General features: G+C 39.7%; 3 protein-coding genes across 10 annotated transcripts; 1 reads left to right on the top strand and 2 right to left on the bottom strand.

Annotated features, from left to right (window-relative positions):
* The first annotated feature begins 8 nt into the window (after nt 1–8).
* Nucleotides 9–9,068, top strand: hemk1 (HemK methyltransferase family member 1). Of its 3 annotated transcripts, none has more exons than XM_046076070.1 (11): nt 9–295; nt 1,882–2,055; nt 2,151–2,242; nt 2,333–2,426; nt 2,524–2,661; nt 4,706–4,770; nt 4,865–4,914; nt 5,001–5,106; nt 6,068–6,178; nt 6,460–6,570; nt 6,813–9,068. In XM_046076070.1, exons 1-11 carry the CDS (start codon nt 248–250, stop codon nt 6,874–6,876), a joined length of 1,053 nt encoding a protein of 350 aa, XP_045932026.1. In that variant the 5' UTR covers nt 9–247; the 3' UTR covers nt 6,877–9,068. The 3 variants fall into 3 exon arrangements, with proteins under 3 accessions (XP_045932026.1, XP_045932027.1, XP_045932028.1); XM_046076071.1 differs by having other exon boundaries at nt 10–295; nt 6,083–6,178; XM_046076072.1 differs by lacking the exon at nt 9–295 and adding an exon at nt 1,542–1,671.
* Nucleotides 7,515–10,120, bottom strand: LOC123987314 (cytokine-inducible SH2-containing protein-like). Of its 4 annotated transcripts, XM_046076076.1 has the most exons (4): nt 9,838–9,882; nt 9,313–9,395; nt 8,600–8,763; nt 7,515–8,449 (listed from the first exon to the last, which is right to left on the bottom strand). In XM_046076076.1, the coding sequence occupies exons 2-4, from the start codon at nt 9,330–9,332 to the stop codon at nt 7,953–7,955; spliced, it is 681 nt and encodes a 226-aa protein (XP_045932032.1). In that variant the 5' UTR covers nt 9,333–9,395; nt 9,838–9,882; the 3' UTR covers nt 7,515–7,952. The 4 variants fall into 4 exon arrangements, with proteins under 4 accessions (XP_045932032.1, XP_045932030.1, XP_045932031.1 ...); XM_046076074.1 differs by lacking the exon at nt 9,313–9,395 and having other exon boundaries at nt 9,838–10,120; XM_046076075.1 differs by lacking the exon at nt 9,838–9,882 and having other exon boundaries at nt 9,313–9,830.
* Nucleotides 10,121–13,707: 3,587 nt separating this feature from the next.
* Nucleotides 13,708–21,324, bottom strand: LOC123956749 (twinfilin-2). Of its 3 annotated transcripts, none has more exons than XM_046029160.1 (9): nt 20,903–21,322; nt 16,989–17,167; nt 16,069–16,164; nt 15,836–15,940; nt 15,710–15,724; nt 15,351–15,476; nt 15,025–15,175; nt 14,677–14,798; nt 13,708–14,416 (listed from the first exon to the last, which is right to left on the bottom strand). In XM_046029160.1, exons 1-9 carry the CDS (start codon nt 20,997–20,999, stop codon nt 14,249–14,251), a joined length of 1,059 nt encoding a protein of 352 aa, XP_045885116.1. In that variant the 5' UTR covers nt 21,000–21,322; the 3' UTR covers nt 13,708–14,248. The 3 variants fall into 3 exon arrangements, with proteins under 3 accessions (XP_045885116.1, XP_045885118.1, XP_045885117.1); XM_046029162.1 differs by having other exon boundaries at nt 16,989–17,162; nt 20,903–21,002; XM_046029161.1 differs by lacking the exon at nt 15,710–15,724 and having other exon boundaries at nt 20,903–21,324.
* Nucleotides 21,325–21,714: the final 390 nt, after the last annotated feature.

Below are 21,714 nucleotides of genomic sequence, written 5' to 3'. Positions count from 1 at the left end.
GTGCTGCGCACTGTGTGCCGCATTTGGAGACGTTTTGCGTCACGTCAAGAGGTTTGATGCGCCATGTGCAGGAAATACTATCAACAATGTCAAGTAGCGTGCCACCTTACTGTAGAAAATGTTGTTTAATGTTTATATAAGAAGAAACAAGAGACATAGAAACTGCAGGCTACTTATAGAACAACCGAACGTAGCTGTAACGTTACACACGCTGTCTGTTGGAATAGTGATGTAGTTCAGATTAATCATGTGGAGAAGATCTCTGCGTGTGGGCTACAGATGCTTTGGACCAAAGGTAACTAACTGGTCAAATTGTTTTGTTGCTTTTTTGATTGCTTGTAGGCCTGTGTAGATTATTTGTAGCAGTTAGACAACTGGAGAGCACATACAAACACAGTGATCATGTTTTATTTACTTAGTGAGCCATGTATTGGTTGTTGTGCATTTACATTTGAGTGGATCAAAGAACTTTATCAATAAATTGTCTCACTGAATATATGGTTATGGCAGTGGCAGCACAATTTCTGATAGTTTCTGAACAAAAGCTAGGATTGAATTTCACCTTCAGAAGGGACACACAAATTACCACACCCCACTGAATCCCCCACTTCATCACCAAGATCGTGACCTTGATAAAAATGGCTTGGCAGTTTGGTAAAGTGAAAAACTGAAAGAGGGGCACATGTGTTTGAACAAAGTGGGGCAGCCAATTATTGTTCCCCTTTTACTATTGAGGCGGTGTATCAGAAAATACACCTGCAGGGCTGCAGCTAACACTTATATTCATTATTTATTAATATACAAATCATTTTATTAATGTTATAAAACAAACAACAAAAGAAAAAAGTCAAAATATTTAAAGAATTTTGTTTGTTTTCCTGGCATTGACGAAATCCATGTACATACAGTACACAGAGGGCATATTATTAGAAACACCTTTCACTATCAAGCCATGGTGTACTGGATTGCTTTAGAATGTGTAGGTACAGTATCTCACAAGTGAGTACACCCCTCATATTTTTGTAAATATTTGATTATATCTTTACATGTGACAACGCTAAAGAAATGACACAACAAGAACCTGCCCTGTTGAGCCGCTGTATGGTCTTGACCACCGTGCTGCAGCTCAGTTTCAGGGTCTTAGCCTAGGCCATCTTTATGTAGAGTAACCATTCTTTTTTTTCAGATCCTCAGAGAGTTATTTGCCATGAGGTGCCTTGTTGAATTTCCAGTGACCAGTATGAGGGAGTGTGAGAGCGAAAACACCAAAATTTAACACACCTGCTTCCCATTCACACCTGAGACCTTGTAACTCTAACAAGTCACATGACACAGGGGAGGAAAAATGGCTAATTGGGCCCAATTTGGACATTTTCACTTAGGTGTGTGCTCACTTTTGTTGCCAGCGGTTTAGATATTAATGGCTGTGTGATGTGTTATTTTGAGGGGACAGCAAATTTACACTGTTATGTAAGCTGTATACTCATTACATTACATTGTAGCAAAGTGTAATTTCTTCATTGTAGTGTCATGAAAAGATATAATCAAATATTTACAAAATTGTGAGGGTTGTACTCACTTTTGTGAGATACTATATATCTAGTAATCTCACATAACTCAGATTACTTGACCGTCCATTGTGCCGTGACATGGAGGAAAGAGATGATTGAGGTGATGGAAACTGGTGAATTGCTGTTGAGACATGTATCTTGAGAGTATGTCAATCGGTGAGGTCTGAAATGAAATTGGATTTCAAATTTGCTACCTTAGTGATGGCGAATTGCCAATTGTAGACATCACAGTTGTTAAACCACAGTGGGAGTGCACTTCAGTTGTAGATTTGTCGTCATTTAGAAACTCAATTAAATCAAATGCTTTTAGGGAACTTGGGGCTCCCATTCAGTGCGTACATGCAGTGCTCCAGCCTTACCTGCAGGCAGGATCACAGCACTTCAGGCATTGGACTTGTGGAAGAGAATCTTTGTGGAGAAAGGTGTAACGGAGCCTGACCACTCCAGCCGCTACATCATTGCTTATCTGCTGGGGGCGAAAACTGTGAGTGGCTCATATTGTCTGACATATTGTCTGAATAACCGCCTTGACATTTAACAGCATCCCTTCCTGTTCATTTATGCTTTTTCTTTATCCAGATTGAAAGTCTTGAGGAAGGGAAGTTAACAGAGTTTCTCAGCCAAGAAAAAACAGAGCAGATGTGGAAACTCTGCACCAGACGCCTCTCCAGGTATAAGGTTTCTACACACACCTCCTGTATAAATATGTATCCAGATGTTTCTTTACTAATAATACCCATAAACGTATGTGTTTGGTGTAGAATGCCTGTGCAGTATGTGATTGAGGAGTGGGACTTCAGAGATCTGACGCTGAAGATGAGACCTCCTGTGTTCATACCAAGACCTGAAACCGAGGTTGGACAGGAGGAAACCAGGCCACAAATACTGTACAGTGAAACCTCAGTGATCCGTTACACACAACCAGAGCAGTGTTTTCTCTGTGTTTGTGCAGGAGTTGGTTGAACTTGTGCTCACTGATCTGAAAAGGAAGCCCGGGACTGGAGTAGGTGCAGACGCCCAGCATACCTGCTTAGAAGTGGGATGTGGCTCTGGTGCCATTTCTCTTAGTCTGCTGAAGAGTCTGCCTCAGGTGAGGTTTGTGTTTATTGTAGGAAATGGCTGTATAGCCACTTTCACCACTTTGATTCAGGCTGAAATTTCTCAATAGCTATTGGATGGATTACCATGAAATTTGGTGCAGACATTCAAGGTCCACAAATGCCCTATCTTAATGAGTCTGGTGTTCCTGACTTTTTATTTAGCAACACCATGAGGTTGACATTTGTGGCTTTGAGTGAAATATCTCAACAAGTAATGGATTCATTAGCATGAAATTTGGTACCGACATTCATGTTCCCGTCAGGATGACTTGAAATAAATTTTCATTTAGCACCAAATACTTACAAAATTTAAGACATTCCCATTAGCCTAAGCTGTACCTTGTGTTTAGTTACAGTTAGCATGCTAACAAGCTAAGACAGAAAATATGACACCTGCTAATTATAAGCGTGTTAGCATTGCCATTATGAGCATTTCACAATGCTGACATTAAGAGTACTCCACCAATGCAGCATTGCACTCCTATAACATTGTCGGGATGTCGTCTCTTTGTGGCCCAGATTTGGCAAAAAGGTCCACGTGAACTGCTTAGCATTTCGTTATCAATGCTAAATGTCACTGTGACCTCACAAAACACTTCTCAAAATGACCTTGACAAACAATATTTTGTCCATAACGCAAGAATGAATGCAGTAATTATGATTATACATTTTTTAAAAGTTAATCTTAACTTAAACATCAAAATGACCTAGAAAAACAACCTTTTTGTTCATTATTCAGCACCATAACTCACAGGAACAGGAGGGGAGATTGTGGCAGATTTCACAGCTGGTCGGACACTGAAGAGCTGACACTTTTGATGCAAAGGTCAAAGATAATTGTGACCTCAAAACAGGTTTTTAGGTTCTTAAATAGATTTAAGAATTAACTGGGCGATTCCAGATTTCACATTCAAGTTGACTGGGACGACACAATGAGGAAACAGTAACCACACAGAACGGGCTTTCCTCCATCTCATTCATTCATTTCGGAGAAAACAAAAGCACCACATGCTGTGATGCTATATGAGAATTCCTCTCTCTACACGTGTACCTGTTTAGCCAATACATCTATGATAATCCTTCTTTAATCAGTTCAGTAATTTATATACACTGTCATCATACATAATGCATCATCAATATAGTGATGCCTTCCATTTAGTCTTAGTCACTTTATACTTTTCATTCAATTCCTTCTACCTATTCACTACATGGATTATATGAGTCTGGACAGACCTGGATGTAAACTGCAACTTGAGTGAGACCTATAACTGCGGGGCAGTAATTCTAGTTTATTCCATGCATTGTTCTTCCTTTATAAAACCTGGTGCCTACATTACCCACAATGCAACATGACAACCAATAGCTTGGTTTGGAAATTCGGGTTAGTAAATGCAAAAGGTGCAGTGATTAGTAAATTTACTGATCAGTAGGTTGAGAGAGAATGTATTTATTACAATTATGATCAAGTACAATACCAAACACTGGCTGGTCTCACTTTAAAAAAATGTGAGTAGTTTGTCAGTTTCCTATCCTTATAAGTTGAATATATTTGGTGTTTAGGCTCCTAATCAGGATAATTGTAAATTACTAAATGTAATTTTCAGACATCACTATGAGTTTTGGCAACAGGTGATGGCCACATGTCAATTATGACATTTTAAAGACTAAATGATTGTTGAAAGAAAAATCAGTAGGTCGTGAATAGGTTAATGACAAAACATAATTAGTTACAACTGTAGCATAGATACACATGGCTAATAAAAGAGCTTCGTAGTAGACTACGCTATTATCTTTTCATGGCAGAGCACGGCACGTATTGTCAGCCCCACTTTTTACTATCCTGTCATAAGATTAGCTATGTCTGCTTATTTTTATGTCTCCAGTGTAAACAGATTGTAAAGTTGTAAAAATGTCGTAACTTTCTCACGCAGGCAAATACAGGAAGATAGACAAATGGATTTTCTTCCATTAGGTAGGTGTATCCAAACAGTAAACAACAGTTTTTAATTGCTGTGTTTGTTTCTTTGTCATTAGCTTAAAGCCATCGCTGTGGATCAAAGCCAGAATGCAGTGGATTTAACAAGAGAGAATGCGTTTAGGTAATTGTCCCATAGCACATAAAAACAAGTTGTAAATGTCCTTACTGATTGTTATTGTGACACATAAAGTCTGATAAAGGATTTTTCTTTGAAGGTTGGGGCTTCAGGACAGATTACAGATTTATCAAATTGATGTAATGAGAGGTAGGTGAAAGCAGTTCATTGCAGTCATTAAATATCATGTAAAAAAACACACTGCTTATAAAAAAAAAGTTTTTGCGTTTTGTCAGATGCAGAAACTGTGTTGAGCCTCTGTAGCCCCGTTTCAGCTTTGGTCAGTAACCCTCCCTACCTGTTCTCAGAGGATATGACGTCACTGGAACCTGAAATCTTCAGGTGACTAAAACACATTGAGCCACTCTCAATTTATATTTTATTTAATACCCCTCTAATTAGCATTTCTAAGCATTATAAACACTTAATAAATGGCAATAATACATTGTAATAAACTATAATGCAGTTTAAATGTTTAATGGATTTGTCAACAATTACACCATAACTGGTGTATAAACAGTTATATTGATAGTACTGTTTTAAATGGATAATGATGTAATGGTACACTTCAAAATGTAGGAAGACGATTCATCCAATATGATTATAATATGTCATCAAGCATTCATTAACTGTTTATATACCTGTTATTCATACTTAAATGATAAAGAGTTATTAAGAAAAACATTATATTGATAAACACTACAGGGTAGCTGCATTTATTCTCCATGAGAGGATTAAGCTACTACCTTATTTTATTTTGGATAACAAACAACATATTCCCAAGATGTAAGTTAATCAATATTAATGTTTCATTTACAGGTAAAGGCTATGGAGGGAAAGTAAACTTAGTTTTAGCCAAGGCTAGCCATGGCTATCTCACTAGCTATCTTTTAGCTGTGTTATGTAGAAACTGCAAATTTAACATACTATTTTCTTTTAAATTATCATTTTTTATGGCATAAGGACATTTTACGTGCTAAAACCTTCATATTCTGTTTTTGACTAAATACATAGTTACTGGCTGTGTAGACATTATAGTGTGTTAAACTGTGCTGTAAATAATTTAGTTACTAAATTATAAACGGGGGGTTTCAGATGATGATGATGATGATGATGATGATAATAATAATTTTAGAGTACTTGACAAAAATTTTACCTGTGTACCAAAGCATGTTAAAAATAAACAAAGCACCAAACCTTTCAAAATGCATAAAATGAATTTGCATCTGTGCATAAGGTGTTCTTAGAAATGTATTTTCTTGTGATGTGTGACTATAAATGAATGTATTTAAGAGATATATAGCTACTGTATACCCAGGTTTGAAGACCATGCTGCTTTAGATGGAGGGAAAGATGGCCTAAAAGTGATCAGACAGATTTTGAGTCTGGCTCCACAGATTCTATCAAATCATGGGTAAGGAAGCCAGCTGCTCGACACAAGGTATACACACACACACATACAACCCCACCTGGGTTTAATTCCTAACGGCGTCGGCTTGTCACAGGAACAGCATGTTCTGAGAAACACACGTATCGTGTTGCCTCTGTAATGAGTTTAGCTTTTTAAAAGACTTACAGTGAATACAGTTCCAGACGTGTGCCACTGCTCTCATCTCAAGGTTGCTTCTGATAATCCTGTCCTTTCAATAACTAAATTTTGAATGCATGGTGTGCTCTCTTCCTGGTGAATAACAGTCGTGTTTACTTGGAGGTGGACCCCAGACACCCCGTGCTCATTCGACAGTGGGTGGAGGCGAATGTGGCAGAGATGCATTATGTGGAAACACGGCACGACATCACTGGCAGGTCTGTCTGGAGAACCTCTCAGCTTTTATGTTAGTCACCTGGGCATCATTAAAAAATTTTAACCTGCTGTGACTTCATGCTAAAGTTGTATGTGGATCCTTTAGGCCCATTAGTGTCTATTTGATATAAAATAAACGGCTACACTGACAAAAGCTTAATCTAATTACACAATTAAGCTTAATACACCCTTGATTTGTGGTTCGTTCACATCAGAGTCTGATACACTCCATTTTGTTTCCTAGGCCGCGATTCTGCATCCTTCAGAAAGAGAAGTCAAACAAGCACCACAAGCTGGATCTGTATTGAGAAACTGAGATCCTATTACGCTGGCTTTAGCCCAGGTCGCCTCAAGCTCAGTTCCCCTACCCCCACTGATCCGCCAAGCACGTGCTCTCACTGATTTAATCACCCAAAATTCACAATTTGCATGGGCTAAAATCACTTCATGTAATTGCTCCCCTTTAATTTGGTAACATTTGTGATCACCTCCTGTGCCACATTAAAAGAAAAGGGTGCGAGATGGTACAGAAAACAGGCTCAAAGCTGAAGGTAATTACAGAGGCTTTTCTTGGAACCCTCCCTCTCAGAATCTCACCCTCCTCCCAGGAAGCATTCAGTAGTTCTGTGAATCCGCTGATGAACGGTCCTCCCCTTCGCTTGTCCACTCGCTGACTCAGATGCTGGCTGTATGCATTGTTGAGCAAAAACACACACAATGCTGCCTTTACTTTCTCAAACAATCTGCATCTCTCGCAGACTTATGGTTCAAAGGCCACAAAGTCTCTGTGTTTCAAAGGTGATTGAGGGCGAAAATATTTTGTAAGTGTCACAAGAGTAGCCATCATGTGGTGGTTAATAATGATGATGACAGTATTTCTCGTTACCCTGTGAGTAATACTGCCATTTTAAGCAACACAATAGAAAAGAATATAAAGAAAAGCAAGTTAAACGCCAATTGCTTATTTTAATAGAAAAATGTACACATGTAAAAGGTAGAAAAAATAAAATGGCTTAAAAGGTGTCTCAATGGAATCAGTGGACTTCTTAGGAACAGTATATACATCCAGGACTGATGAGGGAACAATGGATATGGACAATTGCCACATTCAGCATAAAGTTAGTGTAGAGTACAGTAGTGAGCTTTGCTCACAAGATGTCTTTTCTGGGGGTACTTCATCACCCGGTCCTTGACAAATAACTGAATTTGTACAAATAACTGAATTTGTACACATTTCGTCAGCAAAAACACGACCCTATGTCCAGTACTTTCATGACTGGCCTCTGCACTGCTGCAGCAGCAGTGTCCTTTTCCAGGCACAAAGGACCTGTTTAACAGTTATTTTTCTTTTAAAGTCAGCTGAGATTCAGCCTGTTGGTTTGCCTCATACCTTGAAGGGATAGTCCTGTATGTAACGCAGCAGAGGCTTCGGGAGTGGTAGCTGGTCAGGACAGTCAGAGTGTCTGTTAATGATGAGCCTTGTGAGGTGCTGTAAGGAGGGGAGGCCCTGGGGCTTGTACACGGCTCGCTTCAGTTTTAATACCACAGATGTCTCCTCAATTGTCTGCTGAGAGGGTTTTGAAGGGGCCTCCTCCTCCACCTTCCCCTCCACTGCTTTCCTCTCTGGTCCCATGTAGTGTTGCACCAGGCTGGGCACATTGGGGAAGGACGACAGGCTGGGCCGGGCCGGGGAGCTGGAGTCGAGCAAAAACTGGGCACCGCTGTACTGGATCCGTATACTGGTTGGACCGCGTGCTGTCCTGACCGAGAGGGTCAGCATGTACAGAGGGTGGCTGCTGTCACGTACCAGAAAAGCTCCTTCAGATGCCTCTTGAAGTGCAGCATGGGCCTGAGCCGCAGTTACAGCTCCCCAGTACCATCCTACACAAACAGATTCCTAAATGTTAGTCACTGAACAGTCAGTGCTGTACTTTTCTCTGTCCTGTAAGTTCAATTAATGTAATTTAACTAAGTCCCTTACAGTCTGGAACAGTTTTCAAGAATCTTTTTTGTTAGGTAGGCCTACTGTACCTGAATTTTCTAGATAGCAGAAGTTTCTGGCAATTGCCCGCAGGTCCTTTGTGGGGTCCCATAGCGGCGGGGTGCTTTGAAGGCAAGGGGAAGGAGGTACAGTTCCTGCCCGCATACCCCGTGGGGCTTCGCTGGACGGAGCAGGGGGTAGAGGAGCTCTAGGACTGGAAATAAGATGGAAAATATGGTTAAGAAGGCATAAAAAACACATGGCTTCCATATTGATGCATAATCTATTATTTGTAGTTAAGTATTTATTGCTATATAATAAGAATAAGACGATGTGAAGTTTTTTTTTCTTATTTATGATTTTATAATCATTGTTCTATTTTGTGTTACATCATGTGTTTTGTTGTTTGTCTGTTAGTGATGGTAATCTTGGCCAGGACACTATTGAAAAGAACATTTTGATCTCACGACAGGCCTTCCTCGTCAAATAAAGGTTACCTAAATAAAAAGTACCGAATAATTATTACTATTTATGAATTTCTGATGAACATTTTTAGTGTTTATAGCCTAATTAGTGCAACAGGCCATTAATTGCGTTTGGAATTGGTAGACTTTAGTTAGAGACGGTTTTCACACTAACATACATAGTTACATACACTCTTATTTAAAGACACTAATTAAGAGTAGGCTATATTGATTTTACAAATACATTATGTTCTTAACACAAACAGAGAAAACACAGAAACAAAGAAAAGTCCACTCACCCTGGTACACAAAGAATCATGCTATTTCTCGAATCCTCTGGACTAAAAACCTGTCAGTGTTTCTTCAGAAAATAAGACCGAGTCTATAAAGACAAAGAAATAAAAAAAACACCTCTAGGAGAAAGAAAAAGCTTTAACATCGGGTTGATATGAATAAGCTTATTATGCGCGAAATAAAGAGACGAAGAGCTCCGCGGGTCTGGTCCTGTAGTTTGGATGAGAACACCGGATAAAACGCAAAAACAGTAAAACCAGAATTCATTTAAAACGCGTTAAAAATGTCCGTAGCAGCGGGTTTGGAGTGTGCTGTCGCCAGAATGGCATCCAAATGTGTGAAGGACAGCGTCTAAAGGCTTGGCTTTTAAAATTTGCCGTTTCCTCGAAGTCTATTCTGAGAACTCCTCACAGCGCCGGCGGCTCTGACGTCACACCGGCCGCACCAACCGCCGCCGGTTGTTTAGCTTTGCGACAGCTGACGGCTCGGGTGTTGGCAGCGTTTTTCGGGGGTAAAGAGGTTCGTTTTACCGGTTAATTCTCGGGATACCGGAGTGGAGCCCCGTCATTTTCTTTTCCGGCCGGTGTTGTGTGGCTCGCCTCCCCTCCGTTGCACCCGGCGGCTCCTGCCTTCGCTGAACCGGCGCTCGCTCCCAGGAATCGCGAGCCAGCTTCTCCCTATCCGCTTTCCAGGAATAATTGCAGGGCTGACTCCGCCCCGCCGGGCGGCCCCGACAGAGCCATCATTCTGGGAATTCACCGCCTCAACATTAAAGATAATAGGAATGCACACAGGCTGTTTCCAGTAATAAAACCTTGCCTAGATTTCCCCCGATCCTGGTGGAAAACACTGCGAGAGCTTTTCTCGGAGGTTTGTTGGAGTAATTAGGCCTAGGCTCGAGAAAGCGAGCTGTTATTGTGACGGTAAACTAAAAAATGTGTTAACACTAGGCTACCGTTAGGCCAGAGGAAATGTCTCACGAATTGTCCTGCTTTCTAACCCAGTCGTTGGATTATGATCGATTTGTTATATGTTTCCAACTTTGTGTCCGAGGTTGAGGTAGAAACGTTAGACTAATGTAGCATAGAAATTTTATTTCTGCTCATTAATCTCTCCTGACATTTTTTTCCAATGTAGGCCCAGCTGTCTATATTCCAGCTCAATAGGCTATTTTAATTTAAATGGTTATAATCAGGCCAAATAAGGGCTGTTAGTTGAGTAGGCCCACTAATGATGGGTTATCACCATGTTATAGCCTATAGGCTATCTGAGGAACATCTTGTTCAGGGCAAACGTTTAAAAAAATATGTATTCCAACAGTAGTCTGAGCCAACCCTCTCACACACACGCACACACACGGGAGACGGGGAACAAAGCAACACGTGAAACTACGCGGTATCATAATCACAGCCATATCCACGAGCGTCTGCTGATCCCGAAGTTGAATCTCAACCTTTTCCAAGAAATCCTGAAATGAGTTTTTTTTTCTAAGAAGTCTTGTGGACTTTATCTATCCCTGCTGGATGCGGTTGAACAAATAGCCTGCGTTTTTCTTTTTAGTTTAGAAAGAAAAAAGAACACCACAGTTATTTTGGTTAAAAATCATTTTATTTTATTAGGCAAATTATAAAAACACAAAGCCACCGATCTCTTTCACTAAACCTGACCAAACTCTGTTTACAACAATCACATGCAGCACATGAAAACAACACCAGGCCTTCTAACACAATGGCAGGATTTCCAAATGAAGGTTGTCTTTATCTAGTTATTCCATTCCTGCCGTGCATAATGTGAAAAGGCAGCTCTGACTCTGGTGACATGAAAGATAATCCATCTGGATGATCTGGTCACTGGAGAGCATTGTAGGAGGCAGGCGGGGAAAATACCAAGAACCTGTAGATGAAAAGTACACCCTGTATGAACCTCCTATAGCTCTGTGTTCCCATTGAGGTATATTCTTTTATACCTGGGCATGATGTCCTATTATTCAGTGACTACTTTTGAAAAGATCATTGCACTCATAGCACACTGGTGCAAGTTGGCCAAAAACATCAGGCTCTGCACACCATGGTTAATTGTATCTGTGGAGACTCCAATGTATTTAAACTAAGCCAACTAATGATTAAATTGCATGTCCCACTAGTACTGTGTCAGCAGGTGTGCTCCATGTGATGTAAGCGTTGGGATTACTCTAATGTCAAACATTTAGAAAAGATCTAATGATTGAATGCTTGGTTTTAAAACATATGCATTGGACCGAAGTGTAATATTATTTCATATTTTTGAATTTTAAAACTCCTTTCTTGAATTTGCGTCACTGCTGTCTACAACTAGACGCATAAAAAGGCAGTTTTTTTTACTGATGTTTGTTCTAACAATGTTGATTTTATATGATTAGTGGGCCAAGTTCCTAAAATCAGCTTTACACAGTTTACCCTCATGGTTTGTTGCTTGTATGGCCTTTATATGTTGTGAGTTCTCCAGGATATGTGTGCTTTTATTCATCTTGATAATAAGTTATAAGTTGCTGTCTGCTTTCTCTGCAAGTACTGCACTTTGGTAGTATAACTTTTGTTTGTAAAAAAAACACACTCTCAATTGGTAAAGCAGATACAGAACAGAAAAAGCATATTATTATTGTTCCTATAACAAGTATCCTAATTCACCAGCAATTCACTACTTTTGTTTTCATTTCTCATACATTCATACATGAACAAAGTCGAGCCATTGTTTACTGTGTTTTAATTCTAAACTGCGCATTCATATATCTGAGCATTTTATTGTATCAGACAATGAAAAGTCCACCAGCAAACTTCAATCACACTGCAACATTGGAACACTACTGCCTATTAAATAAAATAATCTCCAAAATATTTTATCTTTTGTTTTTCAAGACCTTCCTGAAGGTGTCTCACCACCTCCGTGTACACATTTATTTTAATCATTTCCAGCTGTGAATATCTCCGTCATTTCCATTATGTATATCAGCACCACACTCCCCAAATCAACACTACACACACCACATATTTACATACTGATTTCTTGAATAGAAATAACTTTTGGTGTGTGTACACTGAACTTACTAAGAATTAGTAAGTGGACTGAAGTTTGGGAAACAATGAATAACTGCTGTCTTCTTCCGATGTGAAGAAAATGGGCGTTTCCAGAAGATTCTGAGAAAAGCTCTAACTGCCTGGAATCCGCAACATAAATCCATCCGTTGTACGTTGGGAGAGAAAAACTTATTCAGCAGCAGACCTTTGTGCAGAGCAAACAGGCCTGGAGAGAACTGCTGAGTAAGGCTCTGCTCATTTAAAGAAATTCTTTGTCAACTTAAGGAATTTTAACTATTATTTTGTTGATTTGAGGGACAAAATCTGTAAAATAGTTTCTCCAGTGTGTGTGTGGTCATGCAGGCGGACTATAAATCTTGGGTTGGGGTTATTAAAACTAAAGCTTATTTGTGCATATTTTGTTGTAGGTCATAATGGTTCAAATGTGACAATATTTTTTGCTATAGGCTACTAGTAGTTTGCCTGCCATTCCAGTGACAGCAATGGTGGTTGGTTGAACCACTTTGGTCCAGATTGAAATATCTTAACACCAATTGGATGGATTGCCATAAAAGTTAGCACAGGCATTCACATTCGCAATCAGTACAGAATACTACAGATTTCCTTGTTTTGCTCTAGCACCACCATGAGGTTGATGTTTTGGTTTTCAGTGAAATGTCTCAACAATCATTGGGATGGCCATGAAATTTGGTACAGACATTCATGTTCCCCTCAGGATGAATTGCAATACATTTGGTCATCCCATAACTCCTTGTGTATTGTCACCAGTAGGTTAAAGTTTTCACTTTTCCAGTGATGTTTTGATATTTGGTGTATTGGAACACAATTTTGCACAGGCAGTCAGTCTGGTTGAAGCTCCTCTTTGGTCCAGACTGAAATATCTTAACAACTATTTAATGGATTGCCATGTTAGTTAGTACAGACATTCATGGTACCCAAATGATGTTTACTGATAGACTTTGATATAGTCAAATTATTTGTCCAATACCTGAAAAACTAATGACATTTCCCTCAGCTTCAGCTGTATTTTTTGTTCATTGGACCCCAGAAAGATTAGCAACCACTGCTAGGGAAGCTAATGGAGTTCCAAAAATGAATCAAGACTAGCAAATGTTAGCATGCTAGCATTTGCATGCATACAAGATTGTTAGCATGGTAAATATCATAGGCTAATATCATCTGTCTAATTAAAAACCCCTTCAATTGAGATTTTATTATCTCATGTCTAGCCTTGTAGAATATTTATAGATATCAACAAGATATAACAAGTATTTCCATGCATGAATTTTTGCATGCTAAATAAAAACACACACATTTGTTCCAAGGTCTAATACCATGGTATAAACAAGATTTTATTTAGTATCTCTTTTCTTATTGTTTATTTCTTACAAACATTGTTGATACAAAACTTGTATTGAAGGGTAGGCACAAGTATGCCTATGCATTAACAATTCAGTACAAGTTTGTTAACTGCAGATTTACTTATAGAAGAACCAGACAGATTAGCTTTACAATAACAAGGCCATCTGTTCAGGTTGAAACCCAGACAGAAATGGAGGAAGTCATCAACAAACATCAATGATTTTTTTTGGCTTTTACATACTTTGTTATGATTTCTTAGACATGTCATATACAGTATATATTTGCCTGATTTGTCTGTGGGAGGGACAGATTGAAGATCATTTATCAACATATTTTCATCAAAGACATATTTGTTATACAGCGCAAGTGTTTCAGTACACAAACAGCAGGGAAAAAATCCATCACTGTGCTCGTTCCCTCTGGGCCTGACGAGGTGTTAGTGGGTCTGGGGAAATGGGGAAGGGCTGGCACTGCAGACTCAACTATAGGAGAAATATGTCCGCCTCTAGCTGTCCGGTATGGTGCCTCCTGTCCCCTTAATGAGGCGCTTGTGCCCCCTTTTTCCTGCTGGGCCACGGGGCTTAGCAAAGGCTTGTTTGTGGGCGTGCTGCTTGGGATGGACCTCGTCATACAGAAAATCCTCTGTTAGTTCATCTCCGTCATCAATCTCCAACTGCATGTAGATACAAAAATTTAAATAAGCACACATGTGGACAAAATGTAACAGAGGTTGCGTAAGGTTGGAACTGTACACCACCAGGTTTTGAGTCTAAAAACACATAAATGAGCCTTTAAAAATCCCACAGCATGTGAAAAAAACACAAAGAACACAACCTCTGTGTTCTCAGTGGTAGCTACAACCCTTCTTTTATACAGTCTACACTACAACCCTGTATGACACTGTGTTATGTGATTTTTTTATCGATCTGTTACCTTTTTAGCAATTTCCAAATGGTAAACTTTCTCCACCTCCTCCAGTAGTCGACTCTTGCAGCTGGAATACAACATCCGCTCCTTAATGCTGCAGCTGTATCCTGGCATTGAGTATATGAACACTGAAGACAGGGAAAGAGGAAGAAGAATTATCAATAAATATTTTATGTTGATGTAGATCAGTGGAAGGTCCTAAGATTAAAGGGGTAAAAAGGGGAAATGTATAGGCCTACATAAAAGTAAAGCTACAATCTTCTTGTTAAATACTTTCACCCTTTTCATGCCTTTGAAAATTCTTCACATGAAACAATGAGAGAAGGAAAATCAATATTTGACTATGTGACTTACCAACAGATTCCAGGTAGTCTCCTTCGTGGGAGTGTTTGTAAAGGAAGAAGTGGTATCTGGGAGTGTCTTTGGGAACTCTGCGGGGCAAATCTCGGGTTTCTGTCGGGTTGGAATGGACCAGCTCGATTGTCTCCTTCTCTACATCCAACCTCTGCAACACAACAATAATGCACAGTTTACAGAATGCAGCACTCTGAAAGTACAATATCACAAGTCTAACATATCAGCACTCCTGACACCATACTCCTCCTGATGATGGTTTTTATATAAAGCTGGAAGCTTGAGACTGCAGTAACCTTCCTCTTTTATGAACTCCTCAGGCTCACCAGTTGTATGTAGTTAATGCGTTTTTGGGCAAGTTGCTGTAGGGCCCTTTTGGCTGTCTCCTGCAGCGGGAAAGCGAGGCCCTGAAGTGTCTGGTGCTTACTCTCCACGCTGATCTCTGTTTTCACCTGCAGGGGGCAGCAAGCAGATACACAAATCTTTTCAAGCCTCTACACAAAGATCTGAGCAGTGTTTAAAGGAATAATATAGCTTTACATTTTCTATAATGAGATACAAATGTATTTTTCTAATATTATCACTTATTACAACCAACAGATATTCTCTCCGTTTCTTTTCCCATCTACCTCAAATCTGAACTCACATTAAATATACACATACAGTGAATAATGTATCAACATACCTGTTTGACCCGGCTCTGAAAAAGCAATCACAACAAAAAGTTACATTTGGCACATGTGTTAAAAAAGAACCAGCCCACATAAAAGGCTATGATGACAACACTGCTGAGGGCATGTTGACCTCTCACCTCTGTGATTTTGATCCTCTGGAGCTCCTGCTCAGCTAATGTGAGGGGGGCAGGACCGGAGCAAGATGACACATGACGCTGGTAGCCCAGCAAACAGATGTCCTCCTATGTTGCAAGCAAAACAAGAGGCCTTTTTACATGAAGCACAGGGCATACACCTCTTAAAGCATGTCAACACAGCAAAACAGGCAAATCTGTAAGGGTGAATTTAAATGACTTTAAGTATTTCTGACCTCAGCTGTGCCGAACATCTCATATTTTACATGGCCACCCCCAAACTCTTTCTTCACTGTGGCACGCGTGGCAGCATACAACATCTTCTGTTTCACCTGCAGCCAACAGAGGGGAAAACATCTGTACTGCTGGTGTAGCCTACATGTTGGACTCAGGTGAAGGTTGAATTCAAGGCAGAGTTACTACATTGCTTACAAAAACATTGGATCATAACCCTGATAATGTCATCATAGTTATCTCGGACTTGGATTATTCTCGTTTTCACAGACAATATTTTTATTGTTTTTTTTTTTAAAACATTTTATCAAATGTAGCTTCTTTTTAGTGGGTTTAATACAATGTTACACTGTAGGACACACATCCATCCTTTGACATTTTATTTTTCCCAGTATATGATATGTACCTATTTGGTTAATCATTTGGCACTTTGTTTTTCTGTGGTTTTGTATCTGATTCATCCTTGCATATGGAATTATTCTATTGAATGATACATATCTACTTTAGCTTTTCATTATTTGTTAACATATTACTGCTTCCAACTAGAGCATATTTTGGAAGGCCTCATTGACCTTAATTGGGATGGATCCTGGGAGGTGCTGCTGGTCCCTGAGACTGGTGTTTTTACTATGGCTGTATGAATTTCTCCTTATGAAGGTCTGAGAATAAACACGTCTAAAGTGAGTACAGTGATCCACAGTGTGCAGGACTGTTTGGGTCTTCCAAAATATCACGGGACTAGGGACTAAAAGTCAGGTTACTGCCACCTCTGCTGCCCCAACTCTATGGAAGTGCAATACTAAATTGGTGGATTCTCTTTTAAGTTTGAGGTTTATAATTTGAGGCTTTCACCTACCAACAGCAATGTGTGTATGTAGCGTCAGTATGTGATGCAGAATAAAGAATATGTGGTAAAACATACTGGAGACTGGTCAGGTGACCACGATATGAAGATCCACTCGTAACCCTGTGCATTCTGGGAGTCGAGGCGGTACAGGATGTAGCAGGGCTCCTGGTCGTCCAGAAGAGGAAGCAGAAAGTGATCATAATCCTGGTCCCAGCTCTTTTCCGGCTCTCTGTAGGCCCCAAGCACCAGCTGCTCTGAAAATCAGACAACTTCTCATCACATACCATACCCCCCTATATGTAGCATGCCCTTTGCAGAGCACAATGACACACACAGCACAGGTTAGATGATACTATAGTCTACAGTCACAGCCAGTAATCATTTACATGTAAAACAATTAGTGCAATGACATTATAAAAAGCAAGTTTACTGCCGAAATTGCTCTAACGTTATATATAATATAATCTGGTCTGTTTAGCATAGAAGAAAATCTATTTTCCCAACTCCATCACATCTTTATATCTGTTCACTAAATTATTTAATTTGATTATTTAAAGTATTTTATGATCCTAGGGCCGTTCGATATGACAATATAAATTTAATTTAAAATTATGCCCTATAGTTAATTTCGTGTCGCAAATTCTTTACGGCAATATTTTTGTATGGGGACGAAGCTAAACTTCACTTTCCTCCATGTTTGTTTATTCTGAATTTAAATGTCTTCCCTGCACCAAGCGTCGTCTCCACGCAATAATATTGCCGTAAAGAATGAGATTTTGTTCATATCGCACAGCCCTAAATGATCCCTAGCAAGTCCCTGCATTTTGAGATCAGTATATATTTATACGTCCAGTATAACTATAGTATATATTATAGGGATAGTAAGTGATTGTAATCCAATACTCTTTTTGTTAAATTCAGGGAATATTTCCTCACAGTTTGTTTTGTGTGTGCTCTGAAAAAAAATCTGGTTTTCCTACACAGCCCCGGCACTGTAAATAGAAAACAAATAAAGTGGTGTGGACCTTGCCACACAACATTGTTCCAGCCAATCAGCAACAGGTGGTGTTAGTGCTCAAGCACAGGAGCAGTGGTAGAGAGAGTTCTATACACGGCACATCAGAACGTGCTGGACTCTCCACACTGTGAAGAAGGAGAGATGGCCAAGAAACAGCCAAAGAGGAAAAGGTCTTATGATTTTAAATAGAGAAGAAAGTTATATGACCAGGCATAGGCAACAGCGTTTCAATGCTGAAGAAACTTCTGGAGCTTCTGAGGGAGCACTAAAGGGAGGCAGATGAGATCAAAAATCAACAATGCTTCTATAGAATCACTTACCCTCCCTTTAATATGGTGGCATGTAAACACAAATACAAACTCACAACCTAGACCACTTCGTCAAAAAAAGACAATAACTAGTTATCAACCCTTATTTAATACAACAGCCAGGAGCCACTAATGAACCAGCGGTATCGATGATCTTGGAAAACGACCCAACAGAGGCTAAATAACTTAGTTTCCCTACCAGTCAGTCATGACTGAAGAAGTCTCTTGGATGAGGGACGAAACGTCTTCTAGTATCTTCAACCAAGTCCAGTTGCCCATGATTTTAATTATGACATGGATGACTGAGAACCTTCACAGATATCAACCCTTATCTCTTTTTATTTGGAGACAGCAACTAACAATTACTTCCATTACTGATTAAACAGCCAATTATTTTTTCAATTAATAGATTGCTTGGTCTATAAAATATCAGAAAATAGTGGAAATGCCTTCAAATATCTTTGTTTTGTCTGACCAACAGTCCAAATTTACAGTATTCAATTTACAGTAAGCTAGAACCTGAGAGAGTGTGTCATTTTTGGTTGATTATCAAAATATTCCCCAACTTTCAGCTCCATCGTCAACGATCACCACGGCCTCATAGCTCACCACTTAATGTGTAAACCCGCTTAGCTAAAGTCAGTCTGAAGAGCTCGTGAAATCTCGTTGATGTTGTTGCTCCATGTTCTGTAGTGAAAAGAGGCAAAGACGAACGTCTGGGTTAAAAAGGTTACCAGATTCATTTCTGACTGACTCGACAGGATGAGGTTAAATCTCCTAATGAAGCTGACCAATGAAACACACAAAACATACTGTGTATACACCTAAAGTCTCATGTCCTTATGGGGTGCAGGGGGATTTCCTGACTGTCTCTCGGGACATGTTGCTATTCTGGGGCACAACACATTCCAGCTCTGCACAGACACATACTTTCCATCAGCCATTCTCTCTTAGTCCCTCTGTCATTATATGTATGTCCATGTTAGTATTAAACTGTCTTTAAATGACTCACTTTGGGTGCAGTGTATAGTCTTTATAGCCTACCTTAAATTTTAAAACAAAGTAATATAGTCACAAGACATGCTATCAGGGGACAGTTGGTTGATAGGAAACCAATTGGCATACCAAGTCAGCAATGATGAAACTGGCTAGAATGAACTCATTTTCCCTTTTGACAATGGAACGAACACAAGTGTCACTGGGCAGCAGCAGCAAGCAACCCTGTCTCAAGTCACATGTCGCTCACAATAGTAAAGTGATGGCCGGGAAAACCACAGTGCTTCAGTAACGAAGTAGAGTTTTGCCGTAGGACCAAGCTCGTCTCTGTTGACATCAATACTCCAAATATGAAACCAAATATTTAATATGATAGCCCAGTCTGCAAAGACAGCCCCCAAAAGTCCCAGAATGCATCTGTCATGAATCATATTACAGCTGGTCAGATACCAAAACAAGATATAAACACCCCATCAACATGTCAGTCCACCTTCACAATCTGCTACGTCGAAACCTATTGCCTCACTGACTGTTTTTCACAGACTGCTCACCTGGGCGTCTGTTCTCACACAGCTGACGCAATCCTCTTTTCCTAGAAGTTAGACAAAGTCTGTATACTGGTTGACCAACATTTTTGGTTTTGTCTGTGACCCCTTACTAAACAAAGGCAATGCAAATCGTACTCACATGGAACAATATGAGAATTGAAAAATACTTGTACTGACACTTAAGTCACAGAGCTAAGCATCTGTTTGTTCTTTGAAAAACCCAGAAGGTTGTTTAGCAACACTTAGGCCTACTGCTGTTCTGAATGTATTTCCAAAATCTTTAAAGACACTTTTAACCATCTGGAAGGAACAATATTGACTTTAAAGCACAATAGTAATGATTTTAAAACCCGATTCCTAAGTCTTGAATACAAACAAAGACAATAGCTTGAAATAAAATATGTCCCTGCTCAGTTTTTATGTGAAACAAAGTGTAAAACATTTACTATCAGTTATATAGGCGTACCTCTATACTAATGTTACATTGTAGGCTAATATATATTTTTCTCATCCAAAATAATGTTTTTTTTTGTGGGTGTGGGTTATACAAAACAAAGAAATATGTGATTTCTGGCTCTCTGCATTAGGAAATAAAGTTGCAACATCCTAAATGTGGTTCAGAAACATCTTTTGTAGCGTGCAGCAAACAGAATAGAGTAGAAAAGTGTTTTAGAAGTAGGCGTTCTTAAAAAACAGTCTGGGATTTTCAAAGATCACTGGTAATTTATTTGTCATAAAATGGATGCTAGCTCTGTGACTCCAATGATACTGGTTCTACATGAAAGGCACAAACTGCGGATATAAGTGATTTTCCGCCTTCATGTGACTACATTTTAGAGTAATGAAGAAGCAAAAACTAAATGGAATAATTTTGTTTTAATAATTCCTACACAGATCTTTGCCACTCATTCAGTAATCTCACTACACCTTACGAGGGTCCCGACCCTCAAATTTTAAACAATTGGTCTATATACATGTAGTTTAAGAAAAAGGGTTTCAAGCTCCAGAAAAGCACCAGTCGCTAACTAAACACTAATAGCATAGATGATTTATCCCGTCCTACCGAGGGCCAACTCATCCACATTACTGCTCCAGCTCACACTGTCATGTGTCACTCACCATCTTGAATGCGCACCTTGATGAAACGCACTGCTCCACCTCTTGCCCTGGCCAGGAACTCCCTGAGCTCTGGCGTCACTACTAGTGCGAGAAACATGGCGGGTCAGCGGCCTCTTCCTCCCGCCGAGCGCTGTAGCAGGGGTGTCGAGAGACAAAGAAACAATAGACAGGAGTGGAACTCCACAGCACCAGGCCCAAATATTCAGTCCAGCTAAGAGACACTAAAGTCCAACCAAAGGAGCCTGTCGTAAAACCGTCCTGTACTTCGGAGTGTGACTAAGTACTGTACTGACGAGGATCCCTGAGTGTGTCTGGACTCGTTGAGTGTGTGAGACGGTGTGAGAAGGGACATCGCTCAAGTAACTAGGACAGTATCATGTGCACACAGTGAGGGAACCTGATCACCTCTCTCCCAAATTTAGCTCCCACTGGCGTGACTGTCCAGACCTGGTCACTGGTCTGTGAAACCCCCACCATACACCAGGACATACAGTGGAAAGTGTGTGACCTGTAAACGTAACTACCAACTTCTGATGCATTGTCATAAGTTGGATATTGGTATGATGGTACCTGTAAGCTCTCTGGGACCAGCATTCATTCACTGCACTATTGTTTACCATTAAAAATGTTAAATATTACCATGTATTGTTCAAGCGAAAGACCAAAATTATGCCATGTATGAATTACAAATTACAATATATTATCACAACAAAAACAAACATTTTTTTAAAAGGAGCATATTGCTTTGGAAAGTTTACACAACTAGTCAACCTCACACCTCTCAACTTACTCCACACATGACAACTGTGATG

Source organism: Micropterus dolomieu, linkage group LG18 (assembly GCF_021292245.1).
Source record: "Micropterus dolomieu isolate WLL.071019.BEF.003 ecotype Adirondacks linkage group LG18, ASM2129224v1, whole genome shotgun sequence".
Lineage (NCBI taxonomy): Eukaryota > Metazoa > Chordata > Actinopteri > Centrarchiformes > Centrarchidae > Micropterus > Micropterus dolomieu.
The sequence above is the reverse complement of the archived record's forward strand: the minus strand, read 5'-3'. Positions and strand labels throughout refer to the sequence as shown.

Coding starts and splice junctions, on each gene's coding strand:
- hemk1 (XM_046076070.1), top strand. CDS start 248: ATGTGGAGAAGATCTCTGCGTGTGGGCTACAGATGCTTTGGACCAAAG. Junction 5,107..6,067: donor CTGGAACCTGAAATCTTCAG/GTGACTAAAACA, acceptor AGAGATATATAG/CTACTGTATACCCAGGTTTG. Junction 6,571..6,812: donor CGGCACGACATCACTGGCAG/GTCTGTCTGGAG, acceptor TTTGTTTCCTAG/GCCGCGATTCTGCATCCTTC.
- LOC123987314 (XM_046076073.1), bottom strand. CDS start 8,819: ATGGAAGCCATGTGTTTTTTATGCCTTCTTAACCATATTTTCCATCTT. Junction 8,450..8,599: donor CTGCTATCTAGAAAATTCAG/GTACAGTAGGCC, acceptor CTGTTTGTGTAG/GATGGTACTGGGGAGCTGTA.
- LOC123956749 (XM_046029160.1), bottom strand. CDS start 20,999: ATGTTTCTCGCACTAGTAGTGACGCCAGAGCTCAGGGAGTTCCTGGCC. Junction 17,168..20,902: donor CAAGGTGCGCATTCAAGATG/GTGAGTGACACA, acceptor TCTGATTTTCAG/AGCAGCTGGTGCTTGGGGCC. Junction 14,417..14,676: donor ATTTGGAAATTGCTAAAAAG/GTAACAGATCGA, acceptor ATCTACATGCAG/TTGGAGATTGATGACGGAGA.